Below are 14,774 nucleotides of genomic sequence, written 5' to 3' on the forward strand. Positions count from 1 at the left end.
GCTTAAAAAAAACAAAATAATAAAAGATTGATTGGGTGACTGTTTATTAATAAATTTGTCATTAGAAAGTGTAATTAATTAATTAAATTAATGATATATATAAAGTTTCAATAATAAATCATTTAATTACTTAATTAATTAAGTTAATATTTATTACTGGCTCTGTCTGTCCCTTCTTAAACTTAAAAACTAAAATCATAAAAAAAATAAAATTTTGTACTAAACTAAAATCATAACAAAAATAAAATTTTGTACTAAATTATTTGATTGTGAAACTAAATAAATAAAAAAATTAAAAATATTTAATGCAAAATTAACCAAAAAAGTGTTAATGCCACAATGTTTTTTTTAAAGGTCCTTTTCTATTTAATTTCTATCATTTTATTTTTTATCCTTTTAAATAATAAAATTAAATTTATTTTTATAAAATTAAGTAATAACATGATATTAGATTTTTTTTGAAAACATGATAAAAATATAAAAATTAGGTAAAAATAAATTATCAATTCAAAATCCTAACTCATACAATGATGATATAAAAAAAAATATAAAGCCAAAATTAGGTAAAAATAAATTATCAATCCAAAATCCTAACATGATAAAAATATAAAAATATAAAAATTAGGTAAAAATAAATTATCAATCCAAAATCCTAACATGATAAAAATATAAAAATATAAAAATTAGGTAAAAATAAATTATCAATCCAAAATCCTAACATGATAAAAATATAAAAATATAAAAATTAGGTAAAAATAAATTATCAATCCAAAATCCTAACCCATACAATGATGATATAAAAAAAATATAAAGCAAAAAAAAGAGGATTTTATACCATAATTTTCTTTTTTTAGAAATGGCTGCCCTTTTTTTTAATTTTAGTCTTTTTATTTTTAATATCTTGTAAATAATAAAATCAAATTCTTTTCATGAAATTTGAGCACTAATTTAATATTAATTTTTTTTTAGACTATAGTAATTATATAAAAAAATTAAAATAAATAAATAACATGAAGTGAATTGATATAATATTGAATAATAAAATTAAAAAAAAATAATTAACAAAGAAAAAAAGAAAAAAAATGAAAAAAGAAATCATAGGATGCAATACTTTATTTAGCTCTTTTAGCGTTTTTTTTTTAAAATTTAATTTTAATAATAATGAAAAAAGGAAAAATGAAACCAATTTATCCTGTAAAAAATTCCTTACCCTGTTTTGGTTCGGTTTATCTCATGGCTTCAGACCCACCCCCTACTTCAGCAGTGCAAGCAAGGTAAGATATCTAAAGCGCGCCCACGAATACATCTCCGGTTCCAAGCTCTATCATCTCTATCCACCTTAGCCATGTCGAGAGGAACAGACCGTCTGCTAAAGAGTGTGAAGCAATTCGCTGACTTACAATACAAGCTCTTCACTGCTCGTTATGGCCAACAAGTGATTGATATTTTCGAGTTCCCAATAAAACTTGTCTTGTCTCCTTTCACTCTTGCTTTTGACATTGCTGGCTCCGCTCCTCGTGGCTTTGGTGTCCCTGAGCTCGTCTCCAAGCTCTCCTATGCTTCTATCTTTGTATAAATTCTCGATCTTTCCTGGTCTTTTGTAATTTTGTGCCGTGTATGTCCTGTGCACTGTGTGTTGCTTTTTGCAAAGTCAGAGACTTTAAGGGCTGTTTTCATTTTACTTATCGTTAATCACATGGGTTTTCTGGTTTTTTTTTTTAGTTGCATTTCTACTTGGTTTAAATGGGACACCCGGTGTTTGTTCACTTATGTATCAAGTGGCATTTGACATGGGGTTTCATAGTGGTGGTTTAAACCTTGATGATAATTCGGTGGCATTTCGAATCATTTGGTTAAAGTGCTACATTGATGGCTTCCTGCAACTGTTACAATTTTGCTGGATCATTGTACTTTTATGCAATCTTCCTATTATTTGCAATTTTATGAAAAAGTTTTGGTTGCGGGATATAACCTAAAGTCATCTATTTCTTGAACTTCATGATGTAAGCAATTTTTCATGTCATATATGGGTTGGGAACAACATTCTAGAGATCATTGCTTTTTATGCAATTATTTGTGTATGCAATTATAACCTACTATCTGCTTCCTCTTTTTTGCTACTTTGCGGGTCATTTTGGGAGAACACTAATTTTGAAGATCATTTCACTTTTCTGCAATTTACTTACAGTACTTCACCTTTTGTACCCAAAATGTTCTTCTTGCAGCATATATGCTATTGTCCTAGCTTTGAGATTTTGATTACCTTCATGTTGATCTAGTGGTTCTTTTAAGTGACACTTCTCATTTGGTTAGGCTGACTCGCCTCTCTTCAATAAATAGGTGTTTTTTTTTTTTCCTGTTTTGGATTTCGGAATGGTATTGATAGAAATGTCACCGAATTGTTTTCTTATCTTCTTTGCAGGTTGTTGCTACTTTGGGGACCTATGATATTGCATTGGAGATGGGAAAGAAGGTGATATGTCAAAGGTACTGACCCTTGCTTATGTCACTAATTTTTCTATTCCAGTTTGATCTTGTCATGATAATATTATGGTATCCATTGTATTTTGTAGAACTCTTGATGCTGATTTTTCTATCCATGCTGTTGAATATCTTTCTCGCTGCTAAATTATGATTTTGTGACTGCTGATAAGTCAATTTTTTTCAAAAAAAAAAATTTAATATAAAACATCTGTCACTTAGGGAACACCTGTTACCAAGGCAGCCTTGGAAGTCGGTATTTTTAATACATCTATCTTACAGAGTGGGTTCCCATGACTGTCATCTAAATGATACATTAAATGCTTGTCATGCAAATTTTCGCCTGTCAGAATGAATTAGAAATGACGTGTGACTGAGGATAGCTTTCTCCCATTTGTTGACATTTTGAATTGCTATATTTTTGTCGAGTTTAATAGCCTTGTCTTGGTTGTGATGTCCTTCACTTGATAACCAAACTCTTGTTATAGTCGGCCACATGAAGTTCTATGAGGAGCTTTCTTTCTAGGAAACTCAAAGATTCAACTTATATTATATCAGTGCGAAACAATGTCAATTGACTAAGAGGGTGATAGTACATCATATTTGTTTTGCTTTTCATATTGTTCATAATAATATAAATGTCATGTTGTTCACATCAAAGTTTTAGGGACGCTGAACTGAAATCTTTGAGCAACTGCCTACAAATTTATTTTTGACTGTGTGGTGAAGATATTCTGTGCTTGAATTGCGGAGCTTTGTTCCTTTTCTTGCTCCCTGTGTTATGATGATTCTGTTTTAACTTGTGCTGAGAGCTGGAGACTGCCTGTTTATTGTCAGTGAAAGCAAAGCAGTTTATCGTTTAAAAGGACTAAAAATTATTCGTATAAAAAAATGAACTAAGACGATGATGAAATTTTTTGAATCCAAAGGAGGATAGAATTGTATCCAATATTGCATACTGTTTTAATCTTTCTAGTCTCCTTGGAAAGTGGTAGAAGAACATGTCTTGTTAAGATTGGCGTGTTGTTCATTTAATTGCTTGTGTATGCAGGAATTGTCAGACTTGCAATGGATGGCAGGCACTGCGGTGTCATATGTGCCAAGGAGCAGGGAAGGTGCATTACCAAGTTAAAAATTACACCTTGAGAAGGTAGTTAATGGAGTAAAGCTCACCAAAATAAAATCGTGCTAATAGAAAAAACCAGACTCTCATAGACAGAAAAATTCATCAAACATGCATCTAAACCAGCCTGGAATTTGAAAACTGCTAGTGCATGTATGCATCATCAGTACTACTGTACCATAAAGAGTGCCTCTCCAATAAATCGGCTTTACTCTAGTTATGAATTTTCTATCACTATAGCAGACCACACATAACTTGTTGAGCTCCGTTTTAGAATGTGGTCAGCTGATACTTTTGTCTGATATAAGCTGCATGCTTCGTAATTTTCAAGTACCATCATCTGGTTTATGGTAAAATATCTCGAGTTTTCAACGAACATGTTGATGGTTTGGGGCTTCAGAGCAGTCACTTCATGAAAATGTTGCAATGCAGGATTTTCTCAGCGTCCCTTTCCTAGTTCCTAGAATCCTGTTTCGAGAAACGCAACGGCCTTTATTTTTTTTTTGTAGTTCCTGTCTTCATGGTTGCCTCTTCATGAATCTTATGGGGATTATTGGTTGCCTCTACATGAATCTTATAGAGATTATTTTGCACATCGCGAAGCAAAAATCAGCATGTACTGAGAGTTCTTTTTGCTGGTCATCGTTATCTTTAATGAATAATTTACTCTTTCCAATGAGTTCTGTAACCAAAAGTATAGTGCTCTTAAATTGTTTATATGCTGTTTTTTTTTTTTTTTCTTTTTTCTTTTTTTGTCTTCTATGGATTACTTTTGCAGTGGTGAGAAGGCCACAGCTGAATGTATTGCAGATGCCATTGCTGACAATCGAGCTGAGCTGGTGCACCTTCCCTCCTCCATGGATCTTAACATGCCTTTGCCATCTAAAGACTGTCCTACTTGTGATGGAACGGTGAGACTTGTATTGCCAAGCATGTCTATCCAAGTTTTCATCCCTGTACATTAGTATTGATATTGGTAGTTTGAACCTGATGTTCTGTTATATCATATTCTGAAAGCTTCTCTCTGACAGTCTGACTTCAGTCCATTTTGATCAGAAATGCACATCTTCACCTTACCATATAGTTTAATAAAAATATGCTTTTTACTATTCTTCCGACCCTATGTTTGTTACAATAATTGAGGAAGTGGTGTCCATGGCACATACTTTGCCTCTCTTTGAGCATAAGCTGAACAACTTTTCTGTGCATGAAAAATGTCAGGTTATGATCTTTGGGTGCAATATTTATTGATGTTGCAGGGTGTAATGAGCTGCCCTGAATGCAAAAACAAATTACAAGTCAGGATCTCTGCGGACGATGTAAGTTTTTCGTTTTCTTTTTTCTTTTTTTTTGTGAATTTGCTGATGTCTTTTTTTTTTTTTTGTGAATTTTCTGATGAAGGTTTTTGTTTGTGACCGCATAATATGAACACAGTCAAGTAGCTCCAGACTTTCAATGTGATCATTACAATCAAAATTTAAAGATTCAATCTCTCTGTGGCATTTGCTGAGTTTGTATGAACAACATAGTTGACATTGCTAGGAAGCAATCCTTGTAACTAACATTTTATGTTGCTATGCATGGCAGTGTTATTTCTTTAAAAACCCAAGTCTTTGATTGTTCTAAAGTGAAGATTCCTGAACTAAAAGCTTTAAACATCAAAGCTATGCTCCATAATGGAACTGAATGGCATTACACTGCAGTGGGATATCTGTTTTCCGTGTATTGATTTTGTGATCCATTTAGATCAACTGGAAATTCTTCAAAAGGAGAAAAAATGAAGAGGAAGATTAATAATCCTAGATAGACTCTGAATGGTTGTCAACCTAGGAATATTCAGCAACACAAAAACAAAATGTCACTGAGGGTAAGTATATTTGGCTAATTATCTATTAGCACCATGGGTGATCAAACAAAATAATAGCAGCAACAGTAGTAAATTGTATAAGTTTGTTGAGATTATTCAGATGTGTTCTATGTTCTCGTCAGTTTCCATTATTTATTTTTTGAAAAATCTAGTCATTGGTGCTTATTGGATTACCCTTTGTGGTTTACTTTCTAGTCCAATTAAGCAACTTGTCCATCCTTGTAATGGTTTGACTTTCTGCAGATAATGGAGCCCCCATGGCAAGCCTACAATGTCTTGAGCAAGATGGAATATCCTTATGAGGCTAGTATCATGCCACCTTTACGAAATCTTGTAGCATCATTACTTTACTTTGCCCATTGGAAGCCAACCATCGTAATTATGAAATATAAGCCATTTACTTGCCCATCTCTATCTCAATGAAGTACTCTAATATTATTATGATCAAGCTAGTCAAACTAGTCATCCTTTTATTCGTCTTGCATTAATTGGACACTGCTTCCATGGAGAACAAATACCCATTATGAATTTCAAGCAATTTAGGACATTTTATGTCTTATTCCTGTGCGTATAGGATCGATGGTGGATTGGCAGGATGGTCGTTGTTAACCTGAGAATCCTAAATTAACGAGATACCTTTGGAGACATGGGTTTGCTCAAATTGGGACCCTGCTAGAGGTGTCTTGTGCATTCTTGGTATTTCCTACTTGAATCAAATGCAAGTATGATCCCTCTTGGGCACATGTTGTCTCACAATTTCTTTCTTTCTTTTCTTTTTAAAAAATTGACCTTATCATTGGGACACTTGGATTTTCTAATTGGCTTAGTGTTGACTCTGCATTCTAGTTACTAGACATAACAATTGTCACCTGTCTCTAATCTATGTTACTACATTTGGCTTGATATTGTATCCTTCGGTAATACTCGTTTTCTAAGTGTCTATATTCCTTAATCATAAACCTTCAAGAGCTCCGACATCATACCCCCTTAACCAAGGGACATTTCAATTTACAGTATCCATACTTATCCTAAGTTTGGGAGCATTTACCATGCAGATTCCTTATGTGTCTCCTTACAAGCCATGCATATTATATCCCACTAAGATTTCTCACTTCTTCACCTTCTCATTGAACCATTTCATTATCTGCTATGGCATTCTTGCTGCACACCATGACTCCACCAGCTTATCCCAGAAGCTTCATGTAGACATGTGGGAAGAACCCCATATGTCTACATGTGGCATCTTCATGTTTTACTTATATTTCTTTTCTTTCTGATATACTCTGTATTTGGGAGTCCACTCATGTTTGTTGTTTAGATAGCCGTTGGAAAGTGATCGCTATGATCTGTCATCTGACAAATTAGAGGATAGCATGATTTTCAAAGTGGAGGCATCTTTACCTGATTTCAATTTATCATGTTCATGGAAAATAATATAGTTTTGACTTTTTGCTGTTTCAGCATATAGTTGATAGCATGAAAGATCCCAGCATTGCTGCATTTTGGTTGTTTTCCTTTCCTGAGATTATGGGTGGCTTCAACTATGATGGTGATATCAAGCAGAAAATTTGGTGGCAGTACAAGGTATCTAGTCAATTTTGCTTCCTTTGTCTCATATGTTTGTTGATGTTATTTTCTATGTCATTCATCATTCTTGTGGCACTGTTCCTGGAAAAGTCCAAGCTGCTTTGATTAAGCTTCTGTAACTTTAGTCCATGCTAAGCAATAAAGTGCTGACATGCATATGCTATAATTATCAAATGGTTCATAATCCATCTGAAAAGTGTATAAGCTTATTTGACGTGAACTCTGTTGCTTTAGCACATAGATGAAGAAGTGATGACATGCATATCATATATTCATAGAATGAGACATACATATAATATATTCATTGAATGAGACATACATATCATATATTCATTGAATGATACATGCTAAATAAACAAGTGATTAGTGTGGATCTCTATATGCAATCCTTTAGCCATTCATGCCTACCCTTTTTGTTTTTTCCCCTGAAAAACAGAATCAGAACCCTGTAAAAAACTATGATCCAATCCATTCAAGATATTAAGACCTTATAGGACTGTAAGTCAAACTGGCAGGTCTTTTACATTTATTAGAGTTTTCAAAGCACAAGTGTCACAGTATCTCTTTTAACAACTTGGTTTTCTGTGTTGGGTTTAGGAATCAATGAGGTACGATCAACTACGAGATATGGTAGCCAAGCGAAAACCTGGTTGGGAGCACTTGCAGGAAGTAAGACCATCTTCTTATATTTAAAGAATCTAATCATGAAATGCGTTGACACATTAAAAATGTGACCTTGTTTATGAGATTATTTGGTCCATTTACGAGGACAATGAGAGCATGCAGTCAAATACTTTGCTTCCAATCCTTGCTGTTTGTTTGTTATACTCACCCTTCTGGGTTTCCTAGTAAACTGAAAAGATTGTTATTAGTTGTAATTATTCCGTGTGTTGCAGCCACTTTATTTCAGTGGAATCCATCATACGAAGCAAATTTTAATTTGTTTTGCTACTTTTCAATTTGTGGTTCTCCATATTGATAAATATTCTATCAAAGTGGGGGGACAAGAACTTATAAGCTTATACTCCTATTTTATTTGTAAATGACATCTGGTTGTTATTATTTAAATTTTTATTTTATAGTCGCTTGTGTGGGCTTATGTTTTGTTTTTAAATAACTGCAAACCTAGGAGGAAAAAAAAATATATTGACTACATTTCAAATTTTTATCTAGTTTAGCTGAATGATGGAATTTCTATAATCAGCTTGAATTTATGTGAGGTTGATGTTCCACAACTTAGCAAGTGCTTGGAGCACCTGAAATGCACTCCTGCACATTTCAACTAGCTGTTGAGTGAGTTTCATTGGCATGCTAGTATAGGGTCCTTAGTCGAGCAAATTCAAAGAATTACCTACCAAGGTTTTCAAATAATATCCTGCTCTTCTATCCAGTCATTAACTCCATGTCTCTTCAATGTTCAGGAGAATAGTGACATAGTTAGCAAACATATTGAGAAGTATAGCTTGCTGTAATTTACTGACTACCTCAACTTATAGAAGCTCAAATAATTTTGAATGGAACAAATAGCGGACCTGCCCTGATCATTTTATCTATCCAGTATTCACATAATGATTGATTAGGTGTGATGTCAAAGTTTGGAAGTTGAGTCTCTGCTTTTGAAAGGATGCCCAAGGCTCATCTAGGGGAAAAATTAGCAGCTGTCGTTTAAAATGTCATCCTACAACATGACACTTTTTGTCTTTTTATTTTTTTTAGTAATTGTTAGAGTTATATTTGACATTTATCATGAACTGTTATACCAGTCTACCATAAGGTGTGGGTTCTATATAATCTAATAAACTATGCTCATAATGGTAGTTATCCTTTTTTCTTTCCTAATTTCTTTGATTGTCTTGGTAATCAAACTCTTTTGAATTTAAATATCTACTTGGTGGAATCGCATATGGTTCATTGTTTTGCCAAAAGCTACATTTGAGTTAAATAATCATTTGCAGGCCTTGATCTCAATAGATCCTGTTCGTGCCAGGGAAGATCCTATTGTTGTGAAAAATGTCCCATACTACAAAGCCAAGAAGGCATTGGAGGCAGAGGTCATGAAACTTGATCCACCACCTCGGCCACAAAATTGGGGCGTGAGTGTTCATTGTCTTCACCCTATGGTTGCATTCTTCAATGCTCGTGCACTTTTTGATATCTCATTTCAATTGGAAGAGAACACAAGTCATTTAGTAACTAAAATATCGACAATGACATAAACAATCCTCTAATAAGTTTCTTTTTTCACTAGTTGATGGTTATTAGAAAATAACATAAATTATATCTTGAGGTTTCATCTAATAAATTAAGCTTTTGAGTTGAGATGATTCTTTGACATTATATTGAAGTCTTGTTGATTAAATAGTCACAAGCTTAAATTTCATCATCTTCATTCTTTCTTGTAATTAAAATTAATTAATAGCACTAGTGTAGGCTTGCATAAGTTTTAAGTTTGAAAGACTTTCATTTAAATAGATGTGTTGGAGAATAATATATAGAATATCTTAAGTTTCATTTAATAACTTAAGTTTAAGTTTTTAGGTTGAGATGATTCTTTAACAAGGACAACTTAATAGTCATCCATGAAAAAAATGTCTAATTTAGATCTTATTAATCAAATCAACTTATTCCCAAGTTATTCCCAAACTAGTTAGGGGTGGTTAGACCTTTATTTCAACTAGCTTTTTGAAGTCAGATTCCTTTATAAAACTTCAACCTGTCATTTTCCTGGTCTCGCTATCCTACTCCTATTATCCCTTCTACTCAAGTGTAGTCATGTTTAACCCAAGTAATTTCTGGTCTATCTTTTACCCCTTTCTCCTTTTCCTTAGACTCTCCTTCCCTGGCACAACTAAAGGTTTGCATGGAACATGGCTGAATCACCTTAATTGAACTTCACAGGATCCTTTTATAGAATGGATTGTTTTAGCTTTTCTTATATTACCTTTCATCTATATTGATGTTCTTATTTTAATGAAGCATAATTGCCCTTATTGATTTCATAGTTAGCAGACCTGGCCTGACCTAACAGATTGACCTGGGATCCGGGCGATTAGGGCCTTGGCTATGTCTAAAGAGTTAAAAATTGGGCTTGCAATTGGCCCAGTGAATATTGTCTGACCTACCGGGACTCTTGACCTAGGTGACCTGACAAAACCCAGTGGAGACCTTTTTTTTTTTTTTTTTTTGCCAACATTTTTGCAACAAATTGAAAATCTATCTTTGATTCATCTAGCATTTTTTATAGCAAATTTATTCTACTGCTAGTGCTAGAAGAATAAATGGAGTTGGAGTGGTTGGTAGACAAGGGTGATGGAGTGGTTGGAGATAGAAGAATCATACTCGTTATTTTCATTTGGCATCGCTGAATAAAAAATGCTTCAGAACCTCAACTTCTGTGCTTTTCCTTCTCCTTGTGGTCTGATTTTTTGTTGACCAAAATGATAGATACACTTTGTAACAAATCTGGAATTAGGTGAAGCAGTAGTGTCTCTCTCTCACACACACAAGGAAAGCGGAAGTTTTGGGAAGATAAGTGGGTGGGAATGAACAGTTGGGATCATGCTCGGGGAAGTGGGTGGATGGATTTCCATGTCAAAGGAGATGATGACACATGTGGGAACGTCTAAAACGCTGGTGTTTTGAAGAGGAAGAAGAAACAACAAATTTACAGCTAGTACAATCAAGTCCAAATTTGCTTTTGATTTTTAAATCACATCCATTTGCAACATTTTTTAAAATTTTCCTAGGTTGACCCGTGGACCTAGGGCCTGGCCCATTGGCCAGGTCAACCTCCAGGCCGGGTTTGATAACTATGACTGATTTCATATAAAGTATCCCCTTCAACTTAATAGCTGTCATATTATCTTACCATAGACCAATACAACATTTTTTATTCAACTTGCTCTTTTTCCAGAGATAAAATTCCTGGATGTTTCTAATGCTAAGTATCATGCTTCCATCTCAAACTTCATGCATTGAGTCATTTGGCAAGTTAACACATCTTTTGAATTTGTCAATGTATACGGAAGTTAATCCAATGTGTACTCTTTGAATATGAATTTTTATTGAAAAGGGAAAAGTAAATGCTGGTTAGGCAGGCAATACCCATGCATGCTTTGGAGATGTGATGCATGTGGAGTGTCTTGTTTACTTTGAAGGGTGATTTAGCTAACCATGATTTGTTGGCAGGAGCTGGACCTTCCACTAAATGCATCATCATGGAGCGAGGAGGATCTTAAAAAACCAGAAAAGTTCTATGAGATGACTGTTCTTCTTAATGCACAAAGAGAAATTGCTGATAAAATTTTGGATGCACAATGGGAAACTAAATGGCGTCAAGAAAAGGTTGGTAAAGCTGCCTCTACTTCTACCATTTAACTTGTCTCATATCTCTCCAAACCTGTGTATATTGCATGCAACTTGGAAGCCTACTTGAAAGGAGGGAGAAACTGTGAACTTTTTGCGTGGATGTATGAGAAACTCTCCTAATGCTTTTCTGCTATTCGTTTAAGAAGCAAATGTGCAGGTGTCTCTCAGTGCATGTGGTATGTCTGAGAATATTCCTACAACATTCCATCACTATTTTTCAGATGCCACCGTTGTTTACATGTTTGTAATCTTATAAATACCATGAGCCATCAATATCCTGTACAATTTGATTTGCAGTTGAACGAACTGTTGGAAGAGAAGGTGCGGCCATACATTCAGAACATCAACAGTGGTGCCCTTCCCCGTCCTATCATAATACAACCACAGAATCAGGATAAAAAGGTTTCACCCTCCTTTCCCTTATTGCTTTGACTTTATTTGTAACATCTATCAATAAGCTCTGAAGCGAAGTTTTACCTCTTCAATTTCTTTTCTGTTGGTGAAGAGGACTGGATCTATGTTTTACACAAAACATGCCTTGTATGCACATGCATTCGTGGTGGAAAGATGGATAACCAAAGCTATTTCTTAATACAATCGACTCACTCAAAGTGGTAATAGAGTAGGGTTTCAAATAATAAGATTGTGATGCCTACAATTATTTGGTAATGGAGATTCAGTTAGTTGACTGCTCTGAGTATAGTCGAATACTGTCAATAGGTTAAATATATAATTGATGATTCTACCTACGTCTTTTGCTGTATTTTTCAAGGTTAAGGTTCTATGTTATCTTTATGTATAATTGCCTTCTAGAGATCCAAGTGGAAACTAGACATTCGGGAATCGCACACATATTAATCAGAAGCACATTTCCACTTCCTAAAAGCGCCAGATGCCAAACTTTAAACTCTGTGCTGTAGTTGCACCTAAAGTCATTATTGGTTTAGATATAATCATGTGAAGCTGTTGCTAGGCACTATTAATGCTTATCATGGTGCCCTGGTAACATTTGCAGCTTTTGGTTTATTTATTTGTTGCAGAGGAGGCAGAGGAGATGGTGGTTTTTCTGAAGTTTTAACCAGCATTCCCATGTAGGTGGGTGGCACATTTCATAAGTTGTATTTGCCAAGTTTTTTCTTTCAAAAGTGTACATTTTTCTCTCCTACCCTACCTAAGTTTCTCTGAGAATTTTGTAGCTCTCTCCTTGGATCAGTCTTAACTTCTACCCTTATCCTAGATATTCTGTAGCTACCATATGCTGCTCTATGTCTGTTTTTGTTCTCTTAGAGTCGGTCTTGATTGAACGCAATATATCTCAATATTTTAGCCGTCAAACAAGTGCTGTAATTTCACCTGAATGCTTTGAGCAATCAAATAAAAGGAAACTCTATTTTTTCTTTTGCTTTCTGGAAATGGAAGTACTTGATCATAAAACGGAAAAAAATGATACTGGCAATTTGACTTCAGATACGCATAAACAGGTTGAGATAGAGAATTGAAAAATTTTTTTTTTAAAAAAAACTCGAGATATGTTGTTATTTTCCATTTGCCGGCCAAAAAATTTAAAAAAAAACTCGAGATATGTTGTTATTTTCCATTTGCCGGCCAACAAAAATTTAAAAATGAAAAAAAGAAACTATTATTGTCCTTGCAATTATTGAGAAAAATCTCTTTAGTGTTGATGGAGAAAAGTAAAAAAAAATATTTTTTGTGGGTTATTGTCCTTGCAATTATTGAGAACAATCTCTTTAGTGTTGATGTTTTTGTAGATATGATATGAGAAAAGTAAAAAAAAATATTTTTTGTGGCTGTTAGAAATAAAATGTGTATGGTAAAAATTAAGGTTGAAATTATTTTTTTTAATAAAAGTATATTAGTGTGTGGTTAAAATTATAGATATGAAATGATTAAAAAAATTAATTTTTTTTCATACATGACATTGAACATTTAATACACATTAAGATTAATTATTTGTAACATAATAACTTATATAATTTTTCATCAAACAATTTATACGTGAAGGCTTGCCTTTATATGTTTCTAAACATGGAACAATATCACAAAACAAATCTCAAGACATAAAATTAGAATGACGGCTGAACTTAGTAAACTCAACATCTTGTTTGGACTTCTTCCTTATGTGATTTTACATAGTCATTGATGCAATAACAATATAAACATGTGTCTTGTATGAAAAAAAATTGACATGTTTTGTAAAATTTTTCATTTTCTTTTTTACACCCTAAAAATCCTTTCTGTAACATATTAAATTAAATAATGAACTTAATTGAATAAATCCTTCTGACTTCTAGGCTAGCCTTAACAATAAAATTTTAGAAGATGATATCCTTTATTTACATGGACCTAGAAATTTATATTCATTTGGATAATTTGAGTAAACAACATAATACTTCTTTGGATTCACAATAATAATATTAATTCAACCATATGACAAAAAAATTAATTAAATCTAATTTTTACAAGTTATACAGTTCAATCTAAAATACCTTCTGGTGGCTTAGAAAAACTGATATTTGGGTTATTTATGGCCTCAAGAAAAATTCTTGTATCATGTGTGCTGCCGTCTCATCTAGCCCAAACAAATATAAATTGCATATTAAAGCTACATGTTGCTATAATGTTCCATCTCAATACTTATTTTCTTTTAATAAATGGTATTTGATTTTTCAATGATACACAAGCGCACACATATTTTCTATTGATTACTCCTATACAATTCTTAAAAAAAAAAACATATATTGGAAATGAACTACCATATATATTATTTTATGTTTTTTGAACCACAAATATATACAATCACAAATCATCTTCAATGTTACCTTAAGATATGTCATATATCTCGAGTCCATTGTGATTTCTCTCAGTGTAGTAAAAAATTCTAGATCAATTGGTTTGATTATTTCAACTACTAGTAAATACATAACACTTAGAATTTTGTTGAATTACCTACTCACGGTTTAACCAGAATGTTGAAATCTCTCCTGAACCCTTTTATTAGAAGCACCCAATGTTAAAGTATAAAGAAACATGTCAACCTTCTCTATAACATTCATCCTACTTGACGGTTTTAGTCTATATTGTGCTTCTAATTCAAAACAAGACTTTGAAACATTGTTGCATCAATCGTAAACATATTTACACAACGTATCCAGTGCCAATTTAAAATTTCATTTAATCACTGTATTCCCATATTGTATAAAATCATAAATAGTTCCTTATAAGTGCAGTTATTATAATATATTGCAAGTGTGCATATTGTGCATAAGACTAGTTTACAATAATCAAATTCTCTAAGTCAAAATGAATCGCTAACATCATTGTCATCGT

General features: G+C 33.3%; 1 protein-coding gene across 1 annotated transcript; it reads left to right on the top strand.

Annotated features, from left to right (window-relative positions):
* The first annotated feature begins 1,209 nt into the window (after nt 1-1,209).
* On the top strand, nt 1,210-12,827 carry LOC105129218 (uncharacterized). Its single transcript, XM_011031191.1, has 12 exons — nt 1,210-1,570; nt 2,423-2,487; nt 3,533-3,631; nt 4,383-4,515; nt 4,864-4,923; nt 5,715-5,774; nt 6,933-7,055; nt 7,656-7,727; nt 9,014-9,151; nt 11,247-11,402; nt 11,724-11,828; nt 12,467-12,827. The coding sequence occupies exons 1-12, from the start codon at nt 1,346-1,348 to the stop codon at nt 12,494-12,496; spliced, it is 1,266 nt and encodes a 421-aa protein (XP_011029493.1). The 5' UTR covers nt 1,210-1,345; the 3' UTR covers nt 12,497-12,827.
* Nucleotides 12,828-14,774: the final 1,947 nt, after the last annotated feature.

The sequence above is a fragment of the Populus euphratica genome, unplaced genomic scaffold, assembly GCF_000495115.2.
Source record: "Populus euphratica unplaced genomic scaffold, PopEup_1.0 scaffold86.1, whole genome shotgun sequence".
Classification (NCBI taxonomy): Eukaryota; Viridiplantae; Streptophyta; class Magnoliopsida; order Malpighiales; family Salicaceae; genus Populus; species Populus euphratica.

What these genes read in the sequence shown, in the direction of transcription:
- LOC105129218 (XM_011031191.1), top strand. Translation starts at nt 1,346, where the DNA reads ATGTCGAGAGGAACAGACCGTCTGCTAAAGAGTGTGAAGCAATTCGCT. An exon ending in AAGAAGGTGATATGTCAAAG is followed by an intron (nt 2,488 to 3,532) that starts GTACTGACCCTT and finishes TTGTGTATGCAG; the next exon opens with GAATTGTCAGACTTGCAATG. An exon ending in CTCGGCCACAAAATTGGGGC is followed by an intron (nt 9,152 to 11,246) that starts GTGAGTGTTCAT and finishes ATTTGTTGGCAG; the next exon opens with GAGCTGGACCTTCCACTAAA.